Consider the following 19,328-nt stretch of genomic DNA (forward strand, 5'->3'; position numbering starts at 1 on the left):
CGACAAGGCTAGGCCCAAAGCCCTGGACTCTGCCTCTTGCGTCTGATCATGGAAGAGCAGGCCAGGGAGACTGCGAAGGCAGGGGTATGGATCAAAGACCTGGGGGGTCTGCGGCGTGGTCCTCCCTCCCCAGTGGCTGAGCACTCACAGCTGCAGATGGCAAGGTGGGCAGTGGGGGCGGGGAGCTTCGCGCAGTCGGGCCGCAGGAGCCTCCGCCTAGGATCTGGAATTCCTGGTCCCCTCCCTCCACCTCCCCCGCTGCCTTCTCCTACCGCCTGGGCTGCTCGCGGAGCGGGGGAGGCGCCGAGGCCTGGGCCGCGAGGCGCAGGAGGGGCGCAGGGAGGGGCCCGGGACGCGGGGCCAGGCTGGGCCCCTCAGTGGAGGCCCGCGCAGGCAGGCCCCGCCCCGGCCTCGCACATCTGGGCTGCGAGAGCGCGGCCATCCGGCCTGGGGGAGGGGGCGGCGGACGGGGTGGGCGGCGCGGGGCCCGGGCCGAGCGACCGACGCCGCGGGTCGGGCGCACGTCGAGGGCTGCGGGACGGAATCGAGGCTGTCGGACTGGCTCCAGCTGTCCGGAGAGCGGAGGTGGGTTCTGGGTCGGGGGGCGGCTAGGCTACCCGGGGACAGAAAAGCACGTAGGGGCTTCGGTGCTCGCTTGAAGGCTGAGAGCCCACCAAAAACCGGGGTCTGGCGGGGCCAGGTGTGCAAGCCCCTCTCCGGCAAGGCCAGCGCGTGGAGCCCCGTCCTGGCTCTGAGACCCCCAAGCACGCTAGCCTGGGGGCTGAGGGCGGAGCTGCTGTGGGCTGGGGCCTGCTCCAGAGAGCCAGGGGTGGGGACCTGGGGTTCATTGTGCGCCTGTGTGTGGAGGTTGGGGTGCTCCTGAGACCCCAGGCCCTGCAGTTCAGGGGTGTCAGAGTGGCTGGGTGGCCAGGTGCCAGTGTCTCCACACCTCTCTCTATGGGGCCAGCTTGGGTGGCCCAGCTTGGGGGTCCAGCTGGGGCGGGATCTGGACTCCCCTGTCCACCATGGAGCTGTCTGGGAAGGGAACTTGTGTGGGAGAGACGGAGCTTCTCCGAGGCCTCTGGGAGAGCAGATGCGGCAGGAGCATCCCTAGGTGAGGGAGTTGATGGGGGCCGGGGAGCAGGGTGTGGAGGGCGCAGGGCCCTGTGGGACAGAGGTTGTTTGTCAGCTTGCTGCTCCCACCACGGGGAGCCACAGGGGTGAGGCAGGATGTATGGAAAGCAAAGTGGAGAGCAGGGAGGGGCCATGGGAGGCCATTGCTATACCCCCGCCCCAGCACAAGGGAGGGCAGCCCCTCAGCCCACGGTCTGCTCTCCTCCAGGGCTCCTCTTCAGAGACAGGGTGGGGCAGCCCTTGGGTGCTGTTCCTGATCTGACCCCGGTTGGCCCAGTCTGTGACTTGGAAGAAACGCCTGTGGCCTCACAGCCTGATGACAGAGTCCTGCTCCATTAAAGGGCCAGCAGGGTGCTAAGCAGAGGGCAGTGGACAGGAGAGGCAGGGCCCCAGGGAGGAGGGAAGCCACAGAGATCAGGGTGGGCTCTTTGTCCTCACGAGCGAGGTGTGGAGCCCCACACACCCATAGTGCTCTGGGAGGCAGAGTACCCTGCCTAAACACCCCGGGCCAGGGTGAAGTCTGTGCAGGGTTCTGTCCATCAGGCTGGCCTAGCCCCGTCCTAGGCACTGCAGGGTAGGAGTCTGGTTGTGAGTCCCTCCTCTGCCGCACCTGTCCTGGTTCCCAGTGACTGCGAAGCCATGTTTTTGGGTAGAAGTCAGGGCCAGGTGTCAGGGTGAAGCTGAAAAGCAAAGGTCAATATGAGGCCACAAGTTAAAGGTCAGTCCCTGGGCAGGGTTAAGGGTCAGTCTGCGGGTAGGGTGGGAGTCAGTCTAAGGCCAGAGTTTGGCATGCGCTTGTATAGCCAGGAACTGGCGTTACTTTCTCTGTAAATTGAACTGTCCCACCCAATTACCCTCAAACCCATAGGCCTCAACCCTCTGCAGTTAGGGACCCCAGCGGTGAGGGTCTGCCTCTCCCCATTTCCAGTGGTGGAGTTCGCTCAGACCTAGCTTTACGGACTGCAGGTAGCCCTGAGCCCCGCAGTCAGCATTCTCTTTTAGCCTGTCTGAGTATGTGTGCAAGGAGCGCAGGCAGCAAAGACACACTGGGCATGTGTGTGTTTGTGTGGCTGCCCCCTTCCGCCTCCGCCTCTCCGCCAATTGGTGCAGTCTTTCTCTTAAACACGGGTGGATTCAGCTCTGACCTCCCCCACCAAAGAGCTCAGGATGACTGGAATAAAATTCTCAATAGACCCAAAAACTTCTAACGAGAGAAAACTCAGATTCACATCTGCCCACACCTGCTCAACTTCCTGCCTTTATCGACACCCACCTTACCTGCACTTGGTCCTCACAAGCCCACTGTGTCACCCATCTTACAGGAAACAGCACTGATGCGAGGAAAGGTGACACGATGAGTTCATGCCGGGTGCTGTAACAGCCCTCGCCATCCCCGAGAGCACAGCGTAGGGACACACAGTGAGAGGGAGCTTCAGAGAGCTGGGGCGGGGCTGGGCACAAGGCTGGACATGGACTCCAGGTCAGAGTGACTACTGAGTCTTTGTCCCAGCAGTTCTAGATGGTTCTCCAGGCACATAGCCTTGGTCCAGAAAATCCATTCACTCAACAGAGTAGTTCCCAGCATCTAGCAGTCTGGCATGAAGAAGAAATGCTCAATATGTGTTTACTAAAGAGTCAAAACAACATACAAAAGGCTTGCCAGCTCTTCCCTTGTGGCTTTGATCCAGCGCTACGCTGGGAAATGTTTTATACTCAAATTTTTTTTGACAGGCAGAGTTAGACAGAGAGAGAGAGAGAGAAAGATCTTCCTTCTGTTGGTTCACCCCCCAAGTGGCCGCTGCAGCTGGTGTGCTGTGCCAATCCAAAGCCAGGAGCCAGGTGCTTCCTCCTGGTCTCCCATGCGGGTGCAGGGCCCAAGCACCTGGGCCATCCTCCACTGCACTCCCGGGCCACAGCAGAGAGCTGGACTGGAAGAGGAGCAACCGGGACAGAATCCAGCGCCCCAACCGGGACTAGAACCCGGGGTGCCAGCGCCACAGGCAGAGGATTAGCCTAGTGAGCCATGTTATACTCAACTTTCTGAGCAAGAGAAACTTGGCTTGTAGTGCTTACCAATTTCCGTGGCGTGACTCCCAAGCTGGGCTGATTTCATGCTACCAATGTGATGCCCCTGAATGCAGAATTGAGAAAAGAAATCAGAATCGGGGCCTGGTGCTGTGGCTCACTTGGTTAATCCTCTGCCTGAGGCACCAGCATCCCATATGGGCACCAGGTTCTAGTCCCGGTTTCTCCTCTTCCAGTCCAGCTCTCTGCTGTGGCCCGGGAGTGCAGTGGAAGATGGCCCAAGTGCTTGGGCCCTGCACCCGCATGGGAGACCAGGAGAAGCACCTGGTTTCTGGCTTCGGATCGGCGCAGCGCTGGCTGTGGCGGCCACTTGCAGGGTGAACCAACGGAAGGAAGACCTTTCTCTCTGTCTCTCTCACTGTCTGTAACTCTACCTGTCAAATAAAAAAAAAAAAAAAAGAAAGAAAGAAAAAAGAAATCAGAATCAGCTCTCGCAAGCTGGAGGGATCCAGCAGTACACCACTCCGTCACCCTGAGCGGGACCCCTGTCCCTGGCTCCCAAGATCCCCACCCACCCCCTCTATTTGCGTTCCCTTTTCTTGGCACCACCCCTCTGCCATACAAGTGCCCACAGCCAGCTCCCATCCTTTCCCTGCCTCTTACACACACCAGTGGCATGTGTGTGGAAATCTCCATGGTGCTGGCGTGGGTACATACAGGAGTATGTGGGAGTCTGTCCACAGTAGGCTGGCTTTGTGGGCACTGTGTGTGGGCAAGGGTGTGTGCCCGTGTGTGTGGGCGTGCCAGTGCCCAGCTCTGTGTCTATCTGTGTTAGCAGAGCTTCCTGATTGGACACCTGCATACAGACAGGGAGGGGGCTCTGGGCAGCCAGACCCCCAGTGAGGACAATCGCATGGAAGATTTGAAACCTGGCCGAGGGGGGCCGGCGCTGTGGCATAGTACGCTAAGCCTCTGCCTGCAGTGCCGGCATCCCATATGGGTGCCAGTTCTAGTCCTGGCTGCTCCTTTTCCAACCTGGCTCTCTGCTATGGCCTGGGAAAGCAGTAGAAGATGGCACAAGTGCTTGGGTCCCTGTACTGCATGGGAGACCCGGAAGGAGCTCCTGGTTCCTGGCTTCAGATCAGCCCAACTCTGGCTGTTGCGGCCATTTGGGGAGTGAACCAACGGAAGGAAGACCTCTCTCTCTTTCTCTCTCACTGTCTGTAACTCTACCTGTCAAATAAATCTTAAAAAAAAAAAAAAACTGGCCAAGGAACACTGTTGAGGAGCACTTCTCAAACTTTAATGTGTACCCGAATTACTCGGGATCTTATAATTATATATATATATATATATTTTTTTTTTTATTTGAGAGACAGGCAGAGAAGCTTGCATCTGCTGGTTCACTCTCAAAACGCACGCAATGGCCAGGATTAGGTGAGACCAAAGCTGGGAATCAATTCAGATTTCTCTCAAGGGTAGCAGGAACCTGACTTACTAGAACCATCACCCATTGTCTCCCAGGGGCTGCACCAGCAGGAAGCCCAAGCCAGGGACTGGGCATCTGTCCGAGGCACTCTGATGGGGACGTGGACATCTCAGTCATTAAGCTAGACGGCCAGCCCCTGGGAAGCTCCTCAGAATACAGGTTCTGATCCAGCAGGTCTGGGGTGGGGGCTGAGGTTCTGGGTCTCTAACAAGCCCCGAGGCAGTGCCCATGCTGCTGGTCTGGATACTTGGAGGATCCTGCCTCTAACCTAACCTCTAGGACGCCACAGACACAAGCTCAAGCTTGTGCCAGCTTAGAAAATAAAAACATCCTTTCTCCCCTCCCTTGAATTTTAGGTCTCACCAGCGCCCTACCCTCACATGTGTTCCCAATCTCAGCCAAACTTCTCAGAAGTTCTAACTCCGTTCTCTCACCTCCTGCTCTCGCCTCACCTAGGCGCACCTGCCTTGGGCCATAAGAACAGGTGTTTCTAATGACATCTAAGGACCTCCTAAAGGCAACTAACTTCGTCCCTCCTCTTAGCACGGCCTTCGTGAAATCTCGGAAAGGACTCCGTCTCTTGGCCAGCCCGACGTGCCCTGTTTAGCCTGTACATATAGATTCTCCTCCCCTCCCCTGCTTCCCTCTACTCTGCCAAACCTCCCAGGACAATAACTTGCAAAAGCACGTCTCCAGCTCAGCTCAGATTTCTCCCTGACCTCCCGATTGTAGGTCATCTGGCTGTTGGCTCTGTTTTCCTAGCTGCTCAAACCCACACCCAAGTCCCTGCCCCTGGCAGCCCACTCCTTCTCCAGCATCCTCCATCTCCCCACCCAACTTCTCCTCCTAGCGTCAGCCAGACAGTACCACCCTAGACACCTCCTCACCCCCGCACCTGCCAGCCACCTCTGTCTCGAATGTCTCCACTTGTGTCTCAAGGTGTCCAGCCTCCAGCATCAGCTGTCGCCTGGAAGACTGGTGGCCTCACTGGGCTCCTGCTTCCAAATTGCCCGTCTGCATGCCCCTCCCAAAGAGCCCACATAGTCATGCCCTGTCCCCGGCCACTTCACACCTTTCCCGATTTGCTGTTGCCCTTCAGATAAAGCCAGAAGTCAGATGCCTCCAGCGTGAGTCCCAGCCCAGCCGCGCTCTCAGGCCCCACCAGGGCTGGGTCACTGATGTCCCCCCTGCTCCTGGCCCAGGGAAGACACCAGAGGAGGATCTTGATTCCAGCAGGGCAAAGCCAGTTTTGAGACAAGCTGGGCCTGTGGGACCGAGCTTCCGATGAGATTAAGGAATTGCTCTTCGTTTTGTCAGACGTGATAATGGTGTTGTGATGACTTTTTCAAAACGTCGTTTTCTCTTATTGAGACAGATGTATTGAAGATTTTATAGGTGAAACAACATGATGTCTGGGATTTGCTTCAAAAGACTCCAGCTGAAAGTAAATAAATAAGCATTCAGGGAGGGAACAAAGGGACAAATAAATCCCATTCTGCTTGCCTGTTCCTGTTGACAGCTCCAGGGCTGCAAGGATGCTGGCTGTCCCAGAGCTGGGCCTGCAGGGGCTGTACATAGGTAAGACCCACAAGACTGTGAACGTGAGCCTGCATGTATGTGCACAAGGAGGGTCCGTGTGCATAGTCCTCTGTGCGTGTGTGTGTGTGTGTGTATGTAATGTGCACAGAAACTTGTGTGGGTATGTGTGAGTGTGTGTGTGTGCCCAGAACAAATCTGTTCATAGGCTGTGTGCCGGGAGGGTCTGAGCATGCAGTACTGAATGTGTTTTGTGCAGGGTGTGTGTGCACAGGACCCCATGTGAGTGTGTGTGTGCATGGGGTGAATCTGCTCACAGGACCCTCTGTATTTGGGTATGTGTATGTTTATGTGTGTGTGTACATGCGAAGAGGGTCTGTATAAATCTGTTGTGTGCACAGGACTCTGTGCGTTGGGGAGGGGCTCTGTGTGCAGGGCTCTGTGTACACAGGACCACTTGCGTGTACGTGTGTTGTGTTGCTTTGGATCATTTGTGTGTGTTCTGTGTATCCAGGGTAGGTCTCCGTGCAGGGGACCCGTGTTTGAGTGTGGAATCTGTGTGGGTCCTGTGGGCCTGCCTCTGGCTTCTGTGCGGGGGCGGGAGGCCGCAGGCAGGAGGGACACTCCTCAGGAAGTCCATTCACAAAGACCTGGCGGGCTGGGCCCTTCCTTCCTGCCTCCCTTCCCAGGCTCCAGCCACAGCTACTTGGCCTCTCGGGCTGGAACTGGTGATAGGGCTGGAGCAAGCACTGAGCCCTCAGAATGTGAGCACCGTCCCAGCCCCGTCCAGGCACTTCCCCTCACCATAGCCAGCCCCTCACGCATGTCCCCAGCTTACCCCAAGATCATGGAGGGCTGGGATCTGTCCAGGGAGCCAGGGGAGCAGAAGTCCACGGATCACCATACCAGATCCCACTCCTCATCCCTGGCCAGCCTCCCTGCGCCGACCCGTGTGTCTCAGGGCAGCCCCAATAGCCCTTGCCTGACCCCTATCAGAGCTCAGGGGTGGCGACCAGCCACCAGCCCAACCCTGTGGGTGTCCAGCCAGGCAGGCCCCTCCCATCCATGAGCTAGCTGCCCGATCCTCCAAGCCAGGCCTGGAGCCACTCGCCTCCCTCCCTCCAAATTTCCAGCCTGGTGCTGATTGGCCAGGGGCTGTCAGTAGGACCTCCCACCTCTAAATGCTGGCTTGGGGTGTGTGTGTGGGGGGGTGGGTGGGCTATCAGGGCCTAGCTCACAGTTGGGCTGGAGAGACGTGCTACCCCCACCTTGGTCCTCCCCAGGCCACAGCCCTTGTGCAGTGGGGGAGGGGCGCTCCCTCAAGTCCTGATTAGAACCATGTGGGCCAACTTCAGGGTGGAGGGAAGCTGCCGCACCTCTGGGCCAGCTGCCCCTCCCAGCCAGTTAGAGCTTTAGTCCCCCTCCTTTTCTGGCTTTGCTACCCTACTCCCTAACCCCAGGGGCCCACCCATCCCAACTCCACAGCCCTCTCTGCACTCTGCCTCTCCACTGCTGTGTCAGAGGGGTGCTGGGGAGAGACAGTGAGTCCCCAGGTGATGCATGGGAAAGGCTGCTCTTCCCCTGACCTGTCCTCTTGACCTAGTCCAACAAGGGCTAATGGGGGACCCCCCAGTGCCAGGCCTGGGGCCTCTCTGCCAGTCCCCACCACAACTCTGCTGGGATGACCTGCCCTCTCTTCACTGCAGGTTCCAGCCCAGAGCGGTCCCCGGTCCCCAGCCCACCTGGCTCACCAAGGACCCAGGAAAGCTGTGGCATTGCCCCCCTCACACCCTCACAGTCTCCTGTAAGCCCGTGGCGGGGATCTGGGGTGCCGGGGGAGGTAGGAGACATGGGTGGTACAGAGGAGGGGGTGCCTGGCAGGGCCTTGAGTGAGAAGGAGGAGGGGACAGGAGCTGCCATTGTGCCTTCTGCCCCCGCACACTGCAGTCACATGGCCCCCAGAGGGCTAGCCTTGGACAGCAGAATGAGGCAGCCTGTTCTGACTCCTGGCTCTCCCTGTCTCGGGGTGCAGGTACGCTTCTGAGTGTGAGTTTTCCAGAGCCTCACTGTATTGGGTACGCTCTGTTGCTACCCTTCCTGTCAGCCCCACCTAGATCCACGTGGTATCTGGGGAAGAAGAGACACATTGCTAAAAAAAAAAAAAAAAAAAAAAGAAGAAGAAGAAGTTGGAAACTTTCAGCTTGAAGTCTCCAGGACATAACCTGTCCACCCCCGGGCTCCCTGAGTCATCCCTCCCTGGACGGTGTCCCTGGTTCTCAGGGAGCCCAGACCTGGCCTGCGAAAAGGCAGGGGCCACTCTGGGGTCATGCATGGGGCCTCTCTGTCACTAAACAGGGCAGAGTCTGGTGGCCACAAAGAACAAGCGGGTGAAATGCACACAAGCTTGTGTGCTATAAAGCTTCCCGGAGAAGCAAAATTACTCCCAGCTGGGCCCGGGCTGGTGGCAGGCTGTGAAAATGGTGTGAGCTGGGGGTGGGGCTGAGGCAGGCCAGGCAGAAGACAGGCAGGGAGCTGGACAGGAGCAGCTTGAGCTGAAATGGCACTGGGCTGCCTGAGAGGCCGCTGGCTTTCTGAACACTGGGCATGAACAGGGCTCAGCTTGAAGCCTGGGAGGGAAGGGAAGCCCAGGCAGGTGGACAGGGGCGGGTGGGCCAGGCTGGGCTGGCCAGTCGAGGGCAAGGGCTCCCACATGCACTTGGCCTGGCCCTGCTGGCTGCTGGCTGACTCTGGATCTTGAACTTGCAGAAGCCAGAGACCCGTGCCCCGCAGCCGCCCCCCTTCTCGGTGGTGGTGGCCATCGACTTCGGCACCACATCCAGCGGCTATGCCTTCAGCTTCGCCAGTGACCCTGAGGCCATCCACATGATGAGGTGACAGCAGCTGGGCTGGGAGCTTGGGGGAGGGGTCTTCACACCGGGGGTCAGGCCTGGTCCCAGAAGGGCTATTCTGAGACATGGGGGTCTCCTCAGAACCCCTCCCACCCCTAGTCTGGGGCTGAAGTCTGGAGGATGAGCCACAGGCCCAACAGCTCCCAGCCCTCTGCGAGCAATGTTGGGTTTTGCGTTTAATTTGTGAAGTTATTGAGATACAAAAAACATACAGTGAAATACAGAAGTCTTTTTCTGGGCTTGTAGAAAAACCATGCACATCTGTGCATGTGTATGTGGTATTTTTTTAAGATTTATTTATTTTATTTGAAAAGCAGAGTTACAGAGAGGTAGAAGAGAGAGAGAGAGAGAGAGAGAGAGAGAGAGAGAGAGAGAGGTCTTCCATGCACTGATTCACTCCCCAGATGGCTGCAATGGCCAGAGCTGTGCTGATCCAAAGCCAGGGGCCAGGAGCTTCCTCTGAGTCTCCCACATAGGCCCAATCACTTGGGCCATCCTCTACTGCTTTCCCAAGCCATAGCAGAGAGCTGGATCGGAAGTTGAGCAGTGGGTACTCGAACTGGCAGTCATATGGGATGCTGGCACTGCAGGTGGCCCCGTGTGCATGTGTTTTTAACATACAAATGGGCTGACATACGACTTGCTTCAACTTAAACTTTTCACCCTATCTTGTAGCCCTTTCCTGCCTGCACAACACAACGCTATCACCTTCCAACAATTGCTTAGCATTTCCAAAGTACACATGTGTCGTAATTCAGCCACTCCCCTACTGGTAGTTTGAGGGGATTCACCCCTACCTCCCCACTTCTCGTTTTTCACTATCACCCAACATGCTGTTTCTTTGAAAACGTGTGCTGGGATCTCTGTGGAGTAAATTTCTAGAGGTGATTCTGGGCCGACGTCTCGGATGAAAAGTAAGGAAATGAAGGCGGAGGGGTAACTGAGTTGACAAGCCACGCAGCTGTCACGAGAGAGATGTGTGGAAAGTCTTGGTGCTGGGCTTTGTTTGAACCGAGTATGTGTCTGAACACACCCGCACGAATCATCCAGTAGGTGGAGCTAGAGAGGGCTTCAAAACTCAACCAGACTGGGGTGGGAGGTTGGATAGAAAAGGTAGGGGAGACAGACAGAGGAGCCAATCCCCCAGAGACAGGAGGACCTGAGCTTCGCGCGCCCTGGCAGTCGGTCGGTCCCCTCTCTCTGTCCCCGGACGGCACAGGAGGGAACTGCAGGGCATCCCAGCTGCATGCTCATCACACACGGCTGAGGCCTTGCCAGGCCCCTGCTGGGACTGAGGACGGTCACAGACGTCCCAGCCCTCTCCCAAGCCCACCTTTCCCACCCTCACTGGCCCCCACGCCCCATCATCTCTGTGTCTCCCTGCCAGCTCTGGAATCCCCTGCCTCTTCTCTGCTGCCCAAGTTCAGCGCCTGGACCGTGGCGCATGCTCCGCCCTGCTTTACCTTCATCCTCCCTCCCCTCTGCCGATGTTGCCAGGGGACCAGCAACCTTGCCTTCTAAAAGCAGATATGGCCATGCCTCTGACTCCCCAACTTGGAATCCAAGGAGAACTGTGGTAGGGCATTCAATGCCTAGCCAGCCCTGGCATTCCTGCATTTCTCCTGCTGTTCATTGCAACCAATTGGCTCTGTCCACCACACCCCCTTCACACCACGATGCTTTTGCCCGTGCTCTTCCTGCTGCCTGGAGTCCCAGTGTCCGAGAGTCCTGTGTCCCGAGACTTCTGTGTCCTGGAGTCCCAGTGTTCAGAGAAGGAAGAAGGGAGGATTTGCCAGGGAGCTGGGCAGGGTTGCGGGTGGGGCCCAGACCCCCTGTTGACAGCCAGGTTGACAATCTCATTGGGCTTTTGGGCCAGTGGGTCAGATTAAGGTCAAGGTGGTCACAAAAGGTGGGAGAGACCCAGGCAAAAGTATCAAGCTTGCTGCTGCTCTTAAGGGTGCAGGGAGGTGGGGTTCAGTGGTGTGCGTACCTCTTGGGGGACATGAGGCTCGAGAGAGAGGTCAGATGGGACCAGTGGCCACAGATGGGAAGAATGGGTGGCATTTATAAAGCAGGTAGCAGGCACCAGCTTCCCTTGTTTGCCTTCACGGGAACCCCAAGGAGGCTGTGACCTGCCCAAGGTCGCACAGCCAGCCCTAGAGCCAGCACCCAACCCCGCTGACTGCGTGGACCACTCTGTGCCCTGGCAGGAAATGGGAGGGTGGGGACCCCGGCGTGGCCCACCAGAAGACCCCGACCTGCCTGCTGCTGACCCCAGAGGGCGCCTTTCACAGCTTCGGCTACACCGCCCGCGATTACTACCACGACCTGGACCCGGAGGAGGCGCGGGACTGGCTCTACTTCGAGAAGTTTAAGATGAAGATCCACAGCGCCACTGTGAGCCACGATCCGGCTCCGGGCAGGGCTCCCCAGGGTGGCGGGCCCGGGATGGGAAAGGGCAGGGGCGCGGCTGAATGCGGAGGCAGGGCCTGGTGAAGGCGTGGCTTAGAGGGGCGGGGCACGAGGGAGAATGTGGGCGGGGCCCAGAGGGGGTGGGGCTAGGGTGGCAGGACTGGGGTTAGGATGGGTTAGAGGAGAGGTGGAGCTAAGGAGAGGGGCGGGGCCCAGCGGCGGCAGGCGGGGCTAGGGTGGCAGGACTCAGGGTGAGGATGGGTTAGAGGAGTGGACCTAAGGAGAGGGGCAGGGGCTGGGGCTAACGAGGCCGGGAAACTCCGAAATGGGATGACTTAAGCAGAGGTTATCAGGAGGTAGGGGCGGAACTACGGCCTCCTTCAGAGCCGTCCCCGTTCCTGCCAGGATCTCACCTTGAAGACTCAGCTGGAGGCGGTGAACGGAAGGAAGATGCCCGCCCTGGAGGTGTTCGCCCACGCCCTGCGCTTCTTCAAGGAGCATGCCCTTCAGGTGCCTGCGGCCGCTCCCTGCCCACTGGAGGGCCCCCAGGCCTCTCTGGTCTCTGCCTTGCCCCTCAAATACCTCCCCCCCACCATCCATCCCATGGGCAGCCACCACCAGAGGCCAGAGGTCATCTTCCCCTTTCCCTGCCTTCCTGTCCGGTAGAGCCTGCCCCAGGTTTGGGGGTGGAATTCTAGCTGACCTGAGAAGTCCTTTCTGGGGTTTGAGTGGTTCTTCCAGCTTCCATAGCAGACAGACCCCCAGCCCCAGCCCGCTGATGTCCTCACCGCGCCCTCCTGCCCCAGGAGCTGCGGGAGCAGTGTCCGTCGCTGCCAGAGAAGGATGCTGTGCGTTGGGTGCTCACGGTGCCTGCCATCTGGAAACAGCCCGCCAAGCAGTTCATGCGGGAGGCCGCCTATCTGGTGAGGACGTGTGGGTGGAGTCACTGCTCGGGGAGGCCCCGGGAATGGTCGCCACCATTCACCCCCACTCCTGGGGTCACAGCAGCGTTGTGTGAAGACCTCTAGCCTTCCCTTAAATTATCACCACCAGGAGAGGGAGAGGGGGTGCAGGGCAGGGGACACGAGGCACAGCCTGGGCCAATGTAGGGAATGTCTTTTATTTATTTGAAAGAGAGAAGGGGAAAGAGAGAAAGAGAGAATCTTCCACCCACTGGTTCACTCCCCAAATGGCCACAACAGCCAGGGCTGGGCCAGGTTGAAGCCAGGAGCCTGGAACTCCATCCAGGTCTCCCACATGGATGCAGGGCCCGAGCACTTGGTCCATCTTCTGCTGTTTTCCCGGATGTAGCTGGGTCAGAAGTGGAGCAACCAGAACTCGAGCAGGCACTCATATGGGATGTTGATGTTGTAGCCAGGCTGCAGCTTAACCTGCTGTGCCACCACAGGCAGTGTCTTAAGTCAGATTCCCTGGAAGCCGAGCCCACGGTGGAGAGTCGTGTGGCATGGTCTGTTGAAGAAGGGCTCTCTGGAGTGAGGAGAGGGAGGAGCAGCAGGACAGGAGAGCACTCAGCAAGGATGTGGTTGCGGCTAAGGTCTGACCTCAGCCTGGTCCCATGGGGCAGTTTTGCAGAACTATAGCAGGGGGTTGGCCACAGGGAGGCAAGCTCCATAGATCAGTCTGTCATTGGAGGTGGGGGTTGGGGAGCAGGAGGGAACCTTGTTCGGCTCCCATTCAGCCCGAGGCAGTTGTCCAGAGGAGGGGGCAGCTGTGAACCAGTGGCAGCAGACGTGGCAGTGGGCGGGGCACCCAGGACAGACTTCACTGCAGCAGTATTTCAGGGACCCCACCCATGCCCCAACCATTGTAGGTCTTTGAGCCGGGGAGACAGGGCTGTGAAAGTGTGGAAGTCTTCCTACCAGAAGCGTGCCCAAGAGTCTAGAGGAAGAGGGATGGGGGCTGGGGCACTACTTGGCCACTGGGGTCAGGGAGAAAACACAACCTTGCAGAGCAAGACTCCCTGCTTGTCTAACGCTGGGGCCTAGGACGCCCAGAGGCATCCCAGGCCTGCCCTTGGACCCCCTGGAAGATATCTGGACCCACAGTCCCCCCACAGGCATGACCCAAGTCAGGTCTGTAGGTGCCTACACTAAGCACAATGGGCATCCCCCGGCAGGGATCAGGAGGAAAGCAAGGCCTTCCCCAGCCAGAGAAAACACCCCCACCCCCATTGTAGTGCCCCCCCACCTGTTTACTTGCCTTGCTTCCTCCCATACTTTTCCCTGGCTGTCAGCTCAGAGAGGGCTGGCACTGGGCAGGAAGTCCCCATCCCCACCCAGGGCCCCCTCCCCTACCCGTGCAGAATCCAGGGAACCCCACAAAACCGTCAAGTACTTCCCACAGGGAACCCCTGCCCTGACGCAGGAAATGACGCAGGTCCCAAATGTTTTCTCCCTACAACTGGCCTGCCTTGGTGCCTGGAATTTCACTGTTTCCTTCCTGCCATAGCAGATTCCCTGAGAACAAAGCCCTCCTGGGAGTGGGGCGGCCTGTGGCCACTGTGACACCAGCCCAGCCTGGTGAGCCCGACGAGGCCCCACCATCTCCTCTGGCGCTCTGCACCCCCACACTGTGAGATCTCTGCTGACTCCCCCGCCAGCCAGCACACAGCTGGCCAGCCCTGCCGCTGGGAGCGAGGCCCTTGCTGCAGCTCTGTCTCTTCCTACTGGGCAGCTCCTTGGCATCCTTGGCCATGGTCATGGCCCTGCCCAGTCCAGTCACAGGGTAGCTGGGAAGCAGCTCCAAATCTGTGCAGCATGGCTGGCGCCGCAGCTCACTAGGTTAATCCTCCGCCTAGCGGCGCCGGCACACCAGGTTCTAGTCCCGGTCGGGGCACCGGATTCTGTCCCGGTTGCCCCTCTTCCAGGCCAGCTCTCTGCTGTGGCCTGGGAGTGCAGTGGAGGATGGCCCAGGTCCTTGGGCCCTGCACCCGCATGGGAGACCAGGATAAGCACCTGGCTCCTGGCTTCGGATCAGCGCGATGCACCGGCCGCAGTGCGCCGGCCGCGGTGGCCATTGGAGGGTGAACCAATAGCAAAGGAAGACCTTTCTCTCTGTCTCTCTCTCTCTCACTGTCCACTCTGCCTGTCAAAAAAAAAAAAAAAAAAAAAAGAAAAGAAAAGAAAGAAAGAAAGAAAAAAAGAAAAAGAAAAAGAAAAAAAGAAAAAAAATCTGTGCAGCATGAAAGGACCTGAGAGGCCTAGCGTGGGAGGGGTGTGATGGGGCAGGTGGGAGCCTCTCAGCCCCAGAACCCCGTCCTGGGGTGCCATCTTGGGTCTGACAGCCTGTGGTGCTGCCTGCTCTGTCCACCCACCCATCCCCAGGCCGGTCTGGTGTCTCGGGAGGATGCAGAACAACTACTCATTGCCCTGGAACCCGAGGCTGCCTCGGTCTACTGCCGCAAGCTGCGTCTGCACCAGCTCATGGACCTGAGCAGCCGGGCCCCAGGCGGCGGGCGCCTGGGTGAGCGCCGCTCCATTGACTCCAGCTTCCGGCAGGGTGAGCCGCGCCCGGGCACTGCCCAGCGCTGGGCTGGGAGGCAGTCGGCCTTGGAGGGTCAGGGGGCTACTGGGGCAGGGGCTCAGCCACGTCCAGAATGAAGGCAGGGGAGCTCCTACCCTGGGGGAGCCCAATTTGAGGGAAAGGCACAGATCTGGGGGCAGAGGGTGTGGGGGTGGGGTGAGACAACAGCCCTGACCTTGGGGAGCCTGAAGGGACACAGTCTGAGGACAGGACTCAGCCTGGCCCCGACTGGGAGTGACGGGTGGCAAAGCTACCCTGGAGGAAGGTGCTTGGGTACCAACAAAGTGGGAAGCCAGCCCCCATGCTGGGCCCAAGGGAGGAGGGTCTTCAGGAGCTTTCTCTTAAAGAGCCACCCATCACCTGCGCCCCCCCATGGTCTCCCCCACTTTAGCCTCTAACCACATCAGCCCAAGTTCCTGCTACCAGAATCAGACACTGAGCACAAAGAGAGCTGTGGGCAACCTTGGTCACCCTCCCAGATGCCTCCCCCATGCCAGGATCCTAAGTTCCCTAGGATCCCCACCCAGACCTCCCCCCAGCAGCTCCTCCAAATCCTCCCAGGCGTGATGTTGCCATGGCCTGGGCCCTCCTGGGTTAAGGGAAGGCCCTGTGTCCAGCAATACTTGCCCCAGCTGGTGGATGCAGTGTCTAGGATTACTCCATTGGGTTTCTCTGCTCCCTCTTGGGTCAGCATCAGCCTCTCCCATTTAGGAGCAGGGACCTCCAGATGTCCTTGGGAGGCCTTGAGGGAGCATGGAGTTTGACTCTGGTGGCCTCTAATCTCACTCTCCTGCTGACCCTTGACCCCCAGCACGAGAGCAACTGCGAAGATCCCGCCACAGCCGCACGTTCCTGGTGGAGTCGGGAGTTGGAGAGCTGTGGGCAGAGATGCAAGCAGGTGTGGGGTGGGGAATGGAGAGATTTTTCTCGGTCCCTTTCTCCTCCATTGGCTGTACCTAAGCTGGTCGTCCCCTACGGCCACTTGCATGCTCGCAGCTGCGCTCCTCGCTCCCCTTCTGCAGCAGTTCTTCCCAGACGCACGGATGCTGGGGCCCACACACCCTGCGCCCCTAATCTAGCACCCTGCGGTTCCAACACCTGCGACCCCTCATATCTCTCAGCAGGCAGGGCTCGGGACAAGGGGCGAGGGTGGAGGTTAGGCGGGGCTGGAGGGGCAGAGGCAGCCCGCGCGAGTGTGTGCCCGCGCTCGCCACCGCAGGAGACCGCTACGTGGTGGCAGACTGCGGGGGAGGCACTGTGGACCTCACCGTGCACCAGCTGGAGCAGCCCCATGGCACCCTCAAGGAGCTGTACAAAGCGTCTGGTGAGTAGCCGGACACCAGCAGCCTCGTCCTCGCCCGGGCCCCTGGAGGCCCCGGGGGCGCTGACGCCGGCTCCACCCCCTGCCGCATCCCAGGAGGCCCCTACGGCGCGGTGGGCGTGGACCTGGCCTTCGAGCAGCTGCTCTGCCGCATCTTCGGCGAGGACTTCATCGCTACCTTCAAACGGCAGCGGCCCGCAGCCTGGGTGGATCTGACCATCGCCTTCGAGGCCCGCAAACGCACGGCGGGGCCGCACCGCGCTGGGGCGCTCAATATCTCGCTGCCCTTCTCCTTCATCGACTTCTACCGCAAGCAGCGAGGCCACAACGTGGAGACGGCCCTGCGCAGGAGCAGGTGGGCCTGGGGCCCGCGCGCAGGCGGGACTTGCTAAGAAGGGTCCTAGGGGAGCGGTGGGGTCCAAGCACACACCGTGCCCACTGGGGCGACAGGGGAGAGGCCTGAGTTCCCAGCAGGGCAGACTTCACTAGGGGAAATCCACAGCCCGAACTGAGACGAGGGGTTGGATCTCCGGCCTTGGGAAAGGGCCGATGGCTGTCTACCAGCTTCTCCCTCGCCCAACACCTGCGCCCGCAGTCGGTGCTCCTGCACACAGAGGCAGAGATGCCCCATCCTGAGGACCTCCTGCCCAGAACTGGAGCCGCTGGGCAGCTACAGCCCTCCCCCCACCCCCCACAATGAAGTAGAGGACAAGAGGCAGCGTCCAGTTGGTCCAGCCAGGCAGGGGCAGGGAATGAGGACCCAACTCCAAGCTGGGGCAGGCAGCTGGATCCTGACCCCTAGACCTGTGCGCCCTTCACCCCTACAGCGTGAACTTCGTGAAGTGGTCCTCGCAGGGGATGCTCCGGATGTCCTGTGAGGCCATGAATGAGCTCTTCCAGCCCACAGTCAGCGGCATCATCCAGCACATAGGTGAGCGCCTGAGCTCAGGTCCCCGTTCCCCTGCAGACACCCTGAGGTGCGGGTGCTGGGAGCCTGCACTCACCCATCCTCAGGCGTGAGACCCAGGAGGTGCACAGGGTCTGGTTAGGAGGGGTGATGTGCGGTCCTGCCGGGCTAAAGAACCTCTGATGCCTCATTTTCCCCACTCACAGAATGGGGTGGTAGCACTGGGTTCCCCAAAACCTTGAGCCTTCTAAGTGTACAGAGCAGGCAGGCTGCCTCTGGGCGTGTGTATGCTTGTGTGCAAGTGCCAGTTCTCAACCCGCGGCCTCCGGGTAGGTAGGGGGTTTCAGTGCCGGGGAGGCAGAGGCCAGGAGCTTTTTCAGTGAAAGTGCTCGCGCTTTTCTTTACAGAACCTAATTCAAATGGATCTTTTGTAGTTGCCGGGAGGGTGCAGGTGGGGGGAGGGGAGGCGCCAGCGCCCGAAAAAGTAATGGCCTCGTCGGTTCTTTCTCCTTCTCCCCTCCCTCCCCGCTCCCCGCCGGGCCTCGTCCGGTCCCGCAGAGGCGCTGCTGGCGCGGCCGGAGGTGCAGGGCGTGAAGTTGCTGTTCCTGGTGGGCGGCTTCGCCGAGTCGGCCGTGCTGCAACAGGCGGTGCAGGCGTCGCTGGGCGCCCGCGGTCTGCGTGTCGTGGTCCCGCACGACGTGGGCCTCACCATCCTCAAGGGCGCTGTGCTCTTCGGCCAGGCGCCGGGCGTGGTGCGGGTCCGCCGCTCGCCCCTCACCTACGGCGTGGGCGTGCTCAACCGCTTCGTGGCAGGGCGCCACCCGCCAGACAAGCTGCTGGTTCGCGACGGCCGCCGCTGGTGCACCGACGTCTTCGAACGCTTCGTGGCCGCCGAGCAGTCGGTGGCGCTGGGCGAGGAGGTGCGGCGCAGCTACTGCCCCGCGCGCCCGGGGCAGCGGCGCGTGCTCATCAACCTGTACTGCTGCGCTGCCGAGGACGCGCACTTCATCACCGACCCGGGCGTGCGCAAGTGCGGCGCGCTCAGCCTCGAGCTCGAGCCCGCCGACAGCGGCTCGGACGGCGCAACCCCGGGCCGCCGCGAGATCCGAGCCGCCATGCAGTTCGGGGACACGGAGATTAAGGTCACCGCCGTCGACGTCAGCACCAATCGCTCGGTGCGCGCCGCCATCGACTTCCTTTCCAACTGAGGACGCGCCGGCACGGTCTGGGTCCCAGCTCCAGCCCGCCCTCCCTTGGCCCCGGGGCCTGGGTTATGGGGCGGGCCGGAGGAACATTTGTTCCCAGCGTCCCTTTCCCCGCTCTCTAGCCCCGCGGAGATGAACTCAAGGGGGAGGGGGGCACATCCAGAGACTTGGCTTTGGGACTGGGCTCTGGCCCACCAAGTGGAAGGCTGAAGGCGTCCCCAACCCCCACCCGCCGAGGACCCTGGGGGCAGGGAGACTTAGAATCGGCTCCCAGCCTGGCAGGAGACATGTGGCCTGGAGACGAGCCAGGCCTGAACTTTGGGGTGGGGAGAAGGGAAAGGACGCAGGCTGCGGGAGATGCCCAGGAGGGAGGTGGTGAGGGGCCGAGGTCACTAATGGATTCACTCAGCGCCCGCAGGGGAGCTGGGGGAGAGCAACCCTGACCCATGGCAGACAGTAGAGGGACCGGTGCAGAAGCCCCGGTCAGGGTGTGGTGCTGACCGCGCCAGTGTGACGGTTCCTGTGGGAAGGGCGATAGCTGCAGGGAGGAAGGTACACTTTGATGAAGGCAGTTATGAGGGGCTGGGGGTCTTTCCTTCCAGACGTCACCCATCTGGGAGGGTCCCAAGGACAGCCTACGAATAACCCAGCTGGGGAAGTGCAGTCGGGAGTGGGTAGGGAGACAGAGCTGATTCTAGCCTTAGGAGTCCCTGACCACCATAGGCCTTGACGGTGGGCAAGTGTGAAATGTCAGGCCCCAGCCCCACGGCCAGAGAGCCCTAAGGTGACAATAAAACATTTATGCTCAAGGGAAGCCAAGCCTTCTGGAGCCCACCCTGGAGTGGGA

General features: G+C 59.9%; 2 protein-coding genes across 10 annotated transcripts in view; one reads left to right on the forward strand and one right to left on the reverse strand.

Moving 5' to 3' along the window:
• The window catches only part of SIGLEC1 (sialic acid binding Ig like lectin 1), a 35,097-nt gene extending 34,599 nt beyond the window's left edge, over nt 1-498 (reverse strand). For 4 of the 8 annotated variants that reach the window (XM_017341747.4, XM_017341744.4, XM_089308185.1 and 1 more), the window contains exon 1: nt 149-286. Coding sequence is in view for 2 of the 8 variants with exons in the window: in XM_070052022.2 (XP_069908123.2) it covers nt 273-442 (170 nt within the window). In the remaining 6 variants the exon portion in view is untranslated. Of the gene's footprint in view, nt 1-148 lie in introns of all 8 variants that reach the window. The other 4 variants (XR_016216660.1, XM_070052022.2, XM_070052019.2 and 1 more) reach the window with 2 other exon arrangements.
• Nucleotides 453-19,295, forward strand: HSPA12B (heat shock protein family A (Hsp70) member 12B). 2 transcript variants are annotated; one of them, XM_017341752.4, is made up of 14 exons: nt 453-585; nt 6,168-6,226; nt 7,891-7,988; nt 8,951-9,075; nt 10,481-10,669; nt 11,304-11,490; nt 11,911-12,015; nt 12,312-12,428; nt 14,850-15,024; nt 15,860-15,946; nt 16,268-16,372; nt 16,466-16,724; nt 17,197-17,300; nt 17,835-19,295. In XM_017341752.4, the coding sequence occupies exons 2-14, from the start codon at nt 6,184-6,186 to the stop codon at nt 18,482-18,484; spliced, it is 2,244 nt and encodes a 747-aa protein (XP_017197241.2). In that variant the 5' UTR covers nt 453-585; nt 6,168-6,183; the 3' UTR covers nt 18,485-19,295. The 2 variants fall into 2 exon arrangements, with proteins under 2 accessions (XP_017197241.2, XP_017197242.1); XM_017341753.4 differs by lacking the exon at nt 10,481-10,669.
• The last annotated feature ends 33 nt before the right edge of the window (nt 19,296-19,328 follow it).

This window comes from Oryctolagus cuniculus, chromosome 11, assembly GCF_051225735.1.
Source record: "Oryctolagus cuniculus isolate XC-2025 breed Fujian yellow rabbit chromosome 11, ASM5122573v1, whole genome shotgun sequence".
In the NCBI taxonomy this organism is placed as follows: Eukaryota; Metazoa; Chordata; class Mammalia; order Lagomorpha; family Leporidae; genus Oryctolagus; species Oryctolagus cuniculus.

What these genes read in the sequence shown, in the direction of transcription:
- HSPA12B (XM_017341752.4), top strand. Translation starts at nt 6,184, where the DNA reads ATGCTGGCTGTCCCAGAGCTGGGCCTGCAGGGGCTGTACATAG. An exon ending in CCTGCAGGGGCTGTACATAG is followed by an intron (nt 6,227 to 7,890) that starts GTAAGACCCACA and finishes TCTTCACTGCAG; the next exon opens with GTTCCAGCCCAGAGCGGTCC. An exon ending in GTGGGCAGAGATGCAAGCAG is followed by an intron (nt 15,947 to 16,267) that starts GTGTGGGGTGGG and finishes TCGCCACCGCAG; the next exon opens with GAGACCGCTACGTGGTGGCA.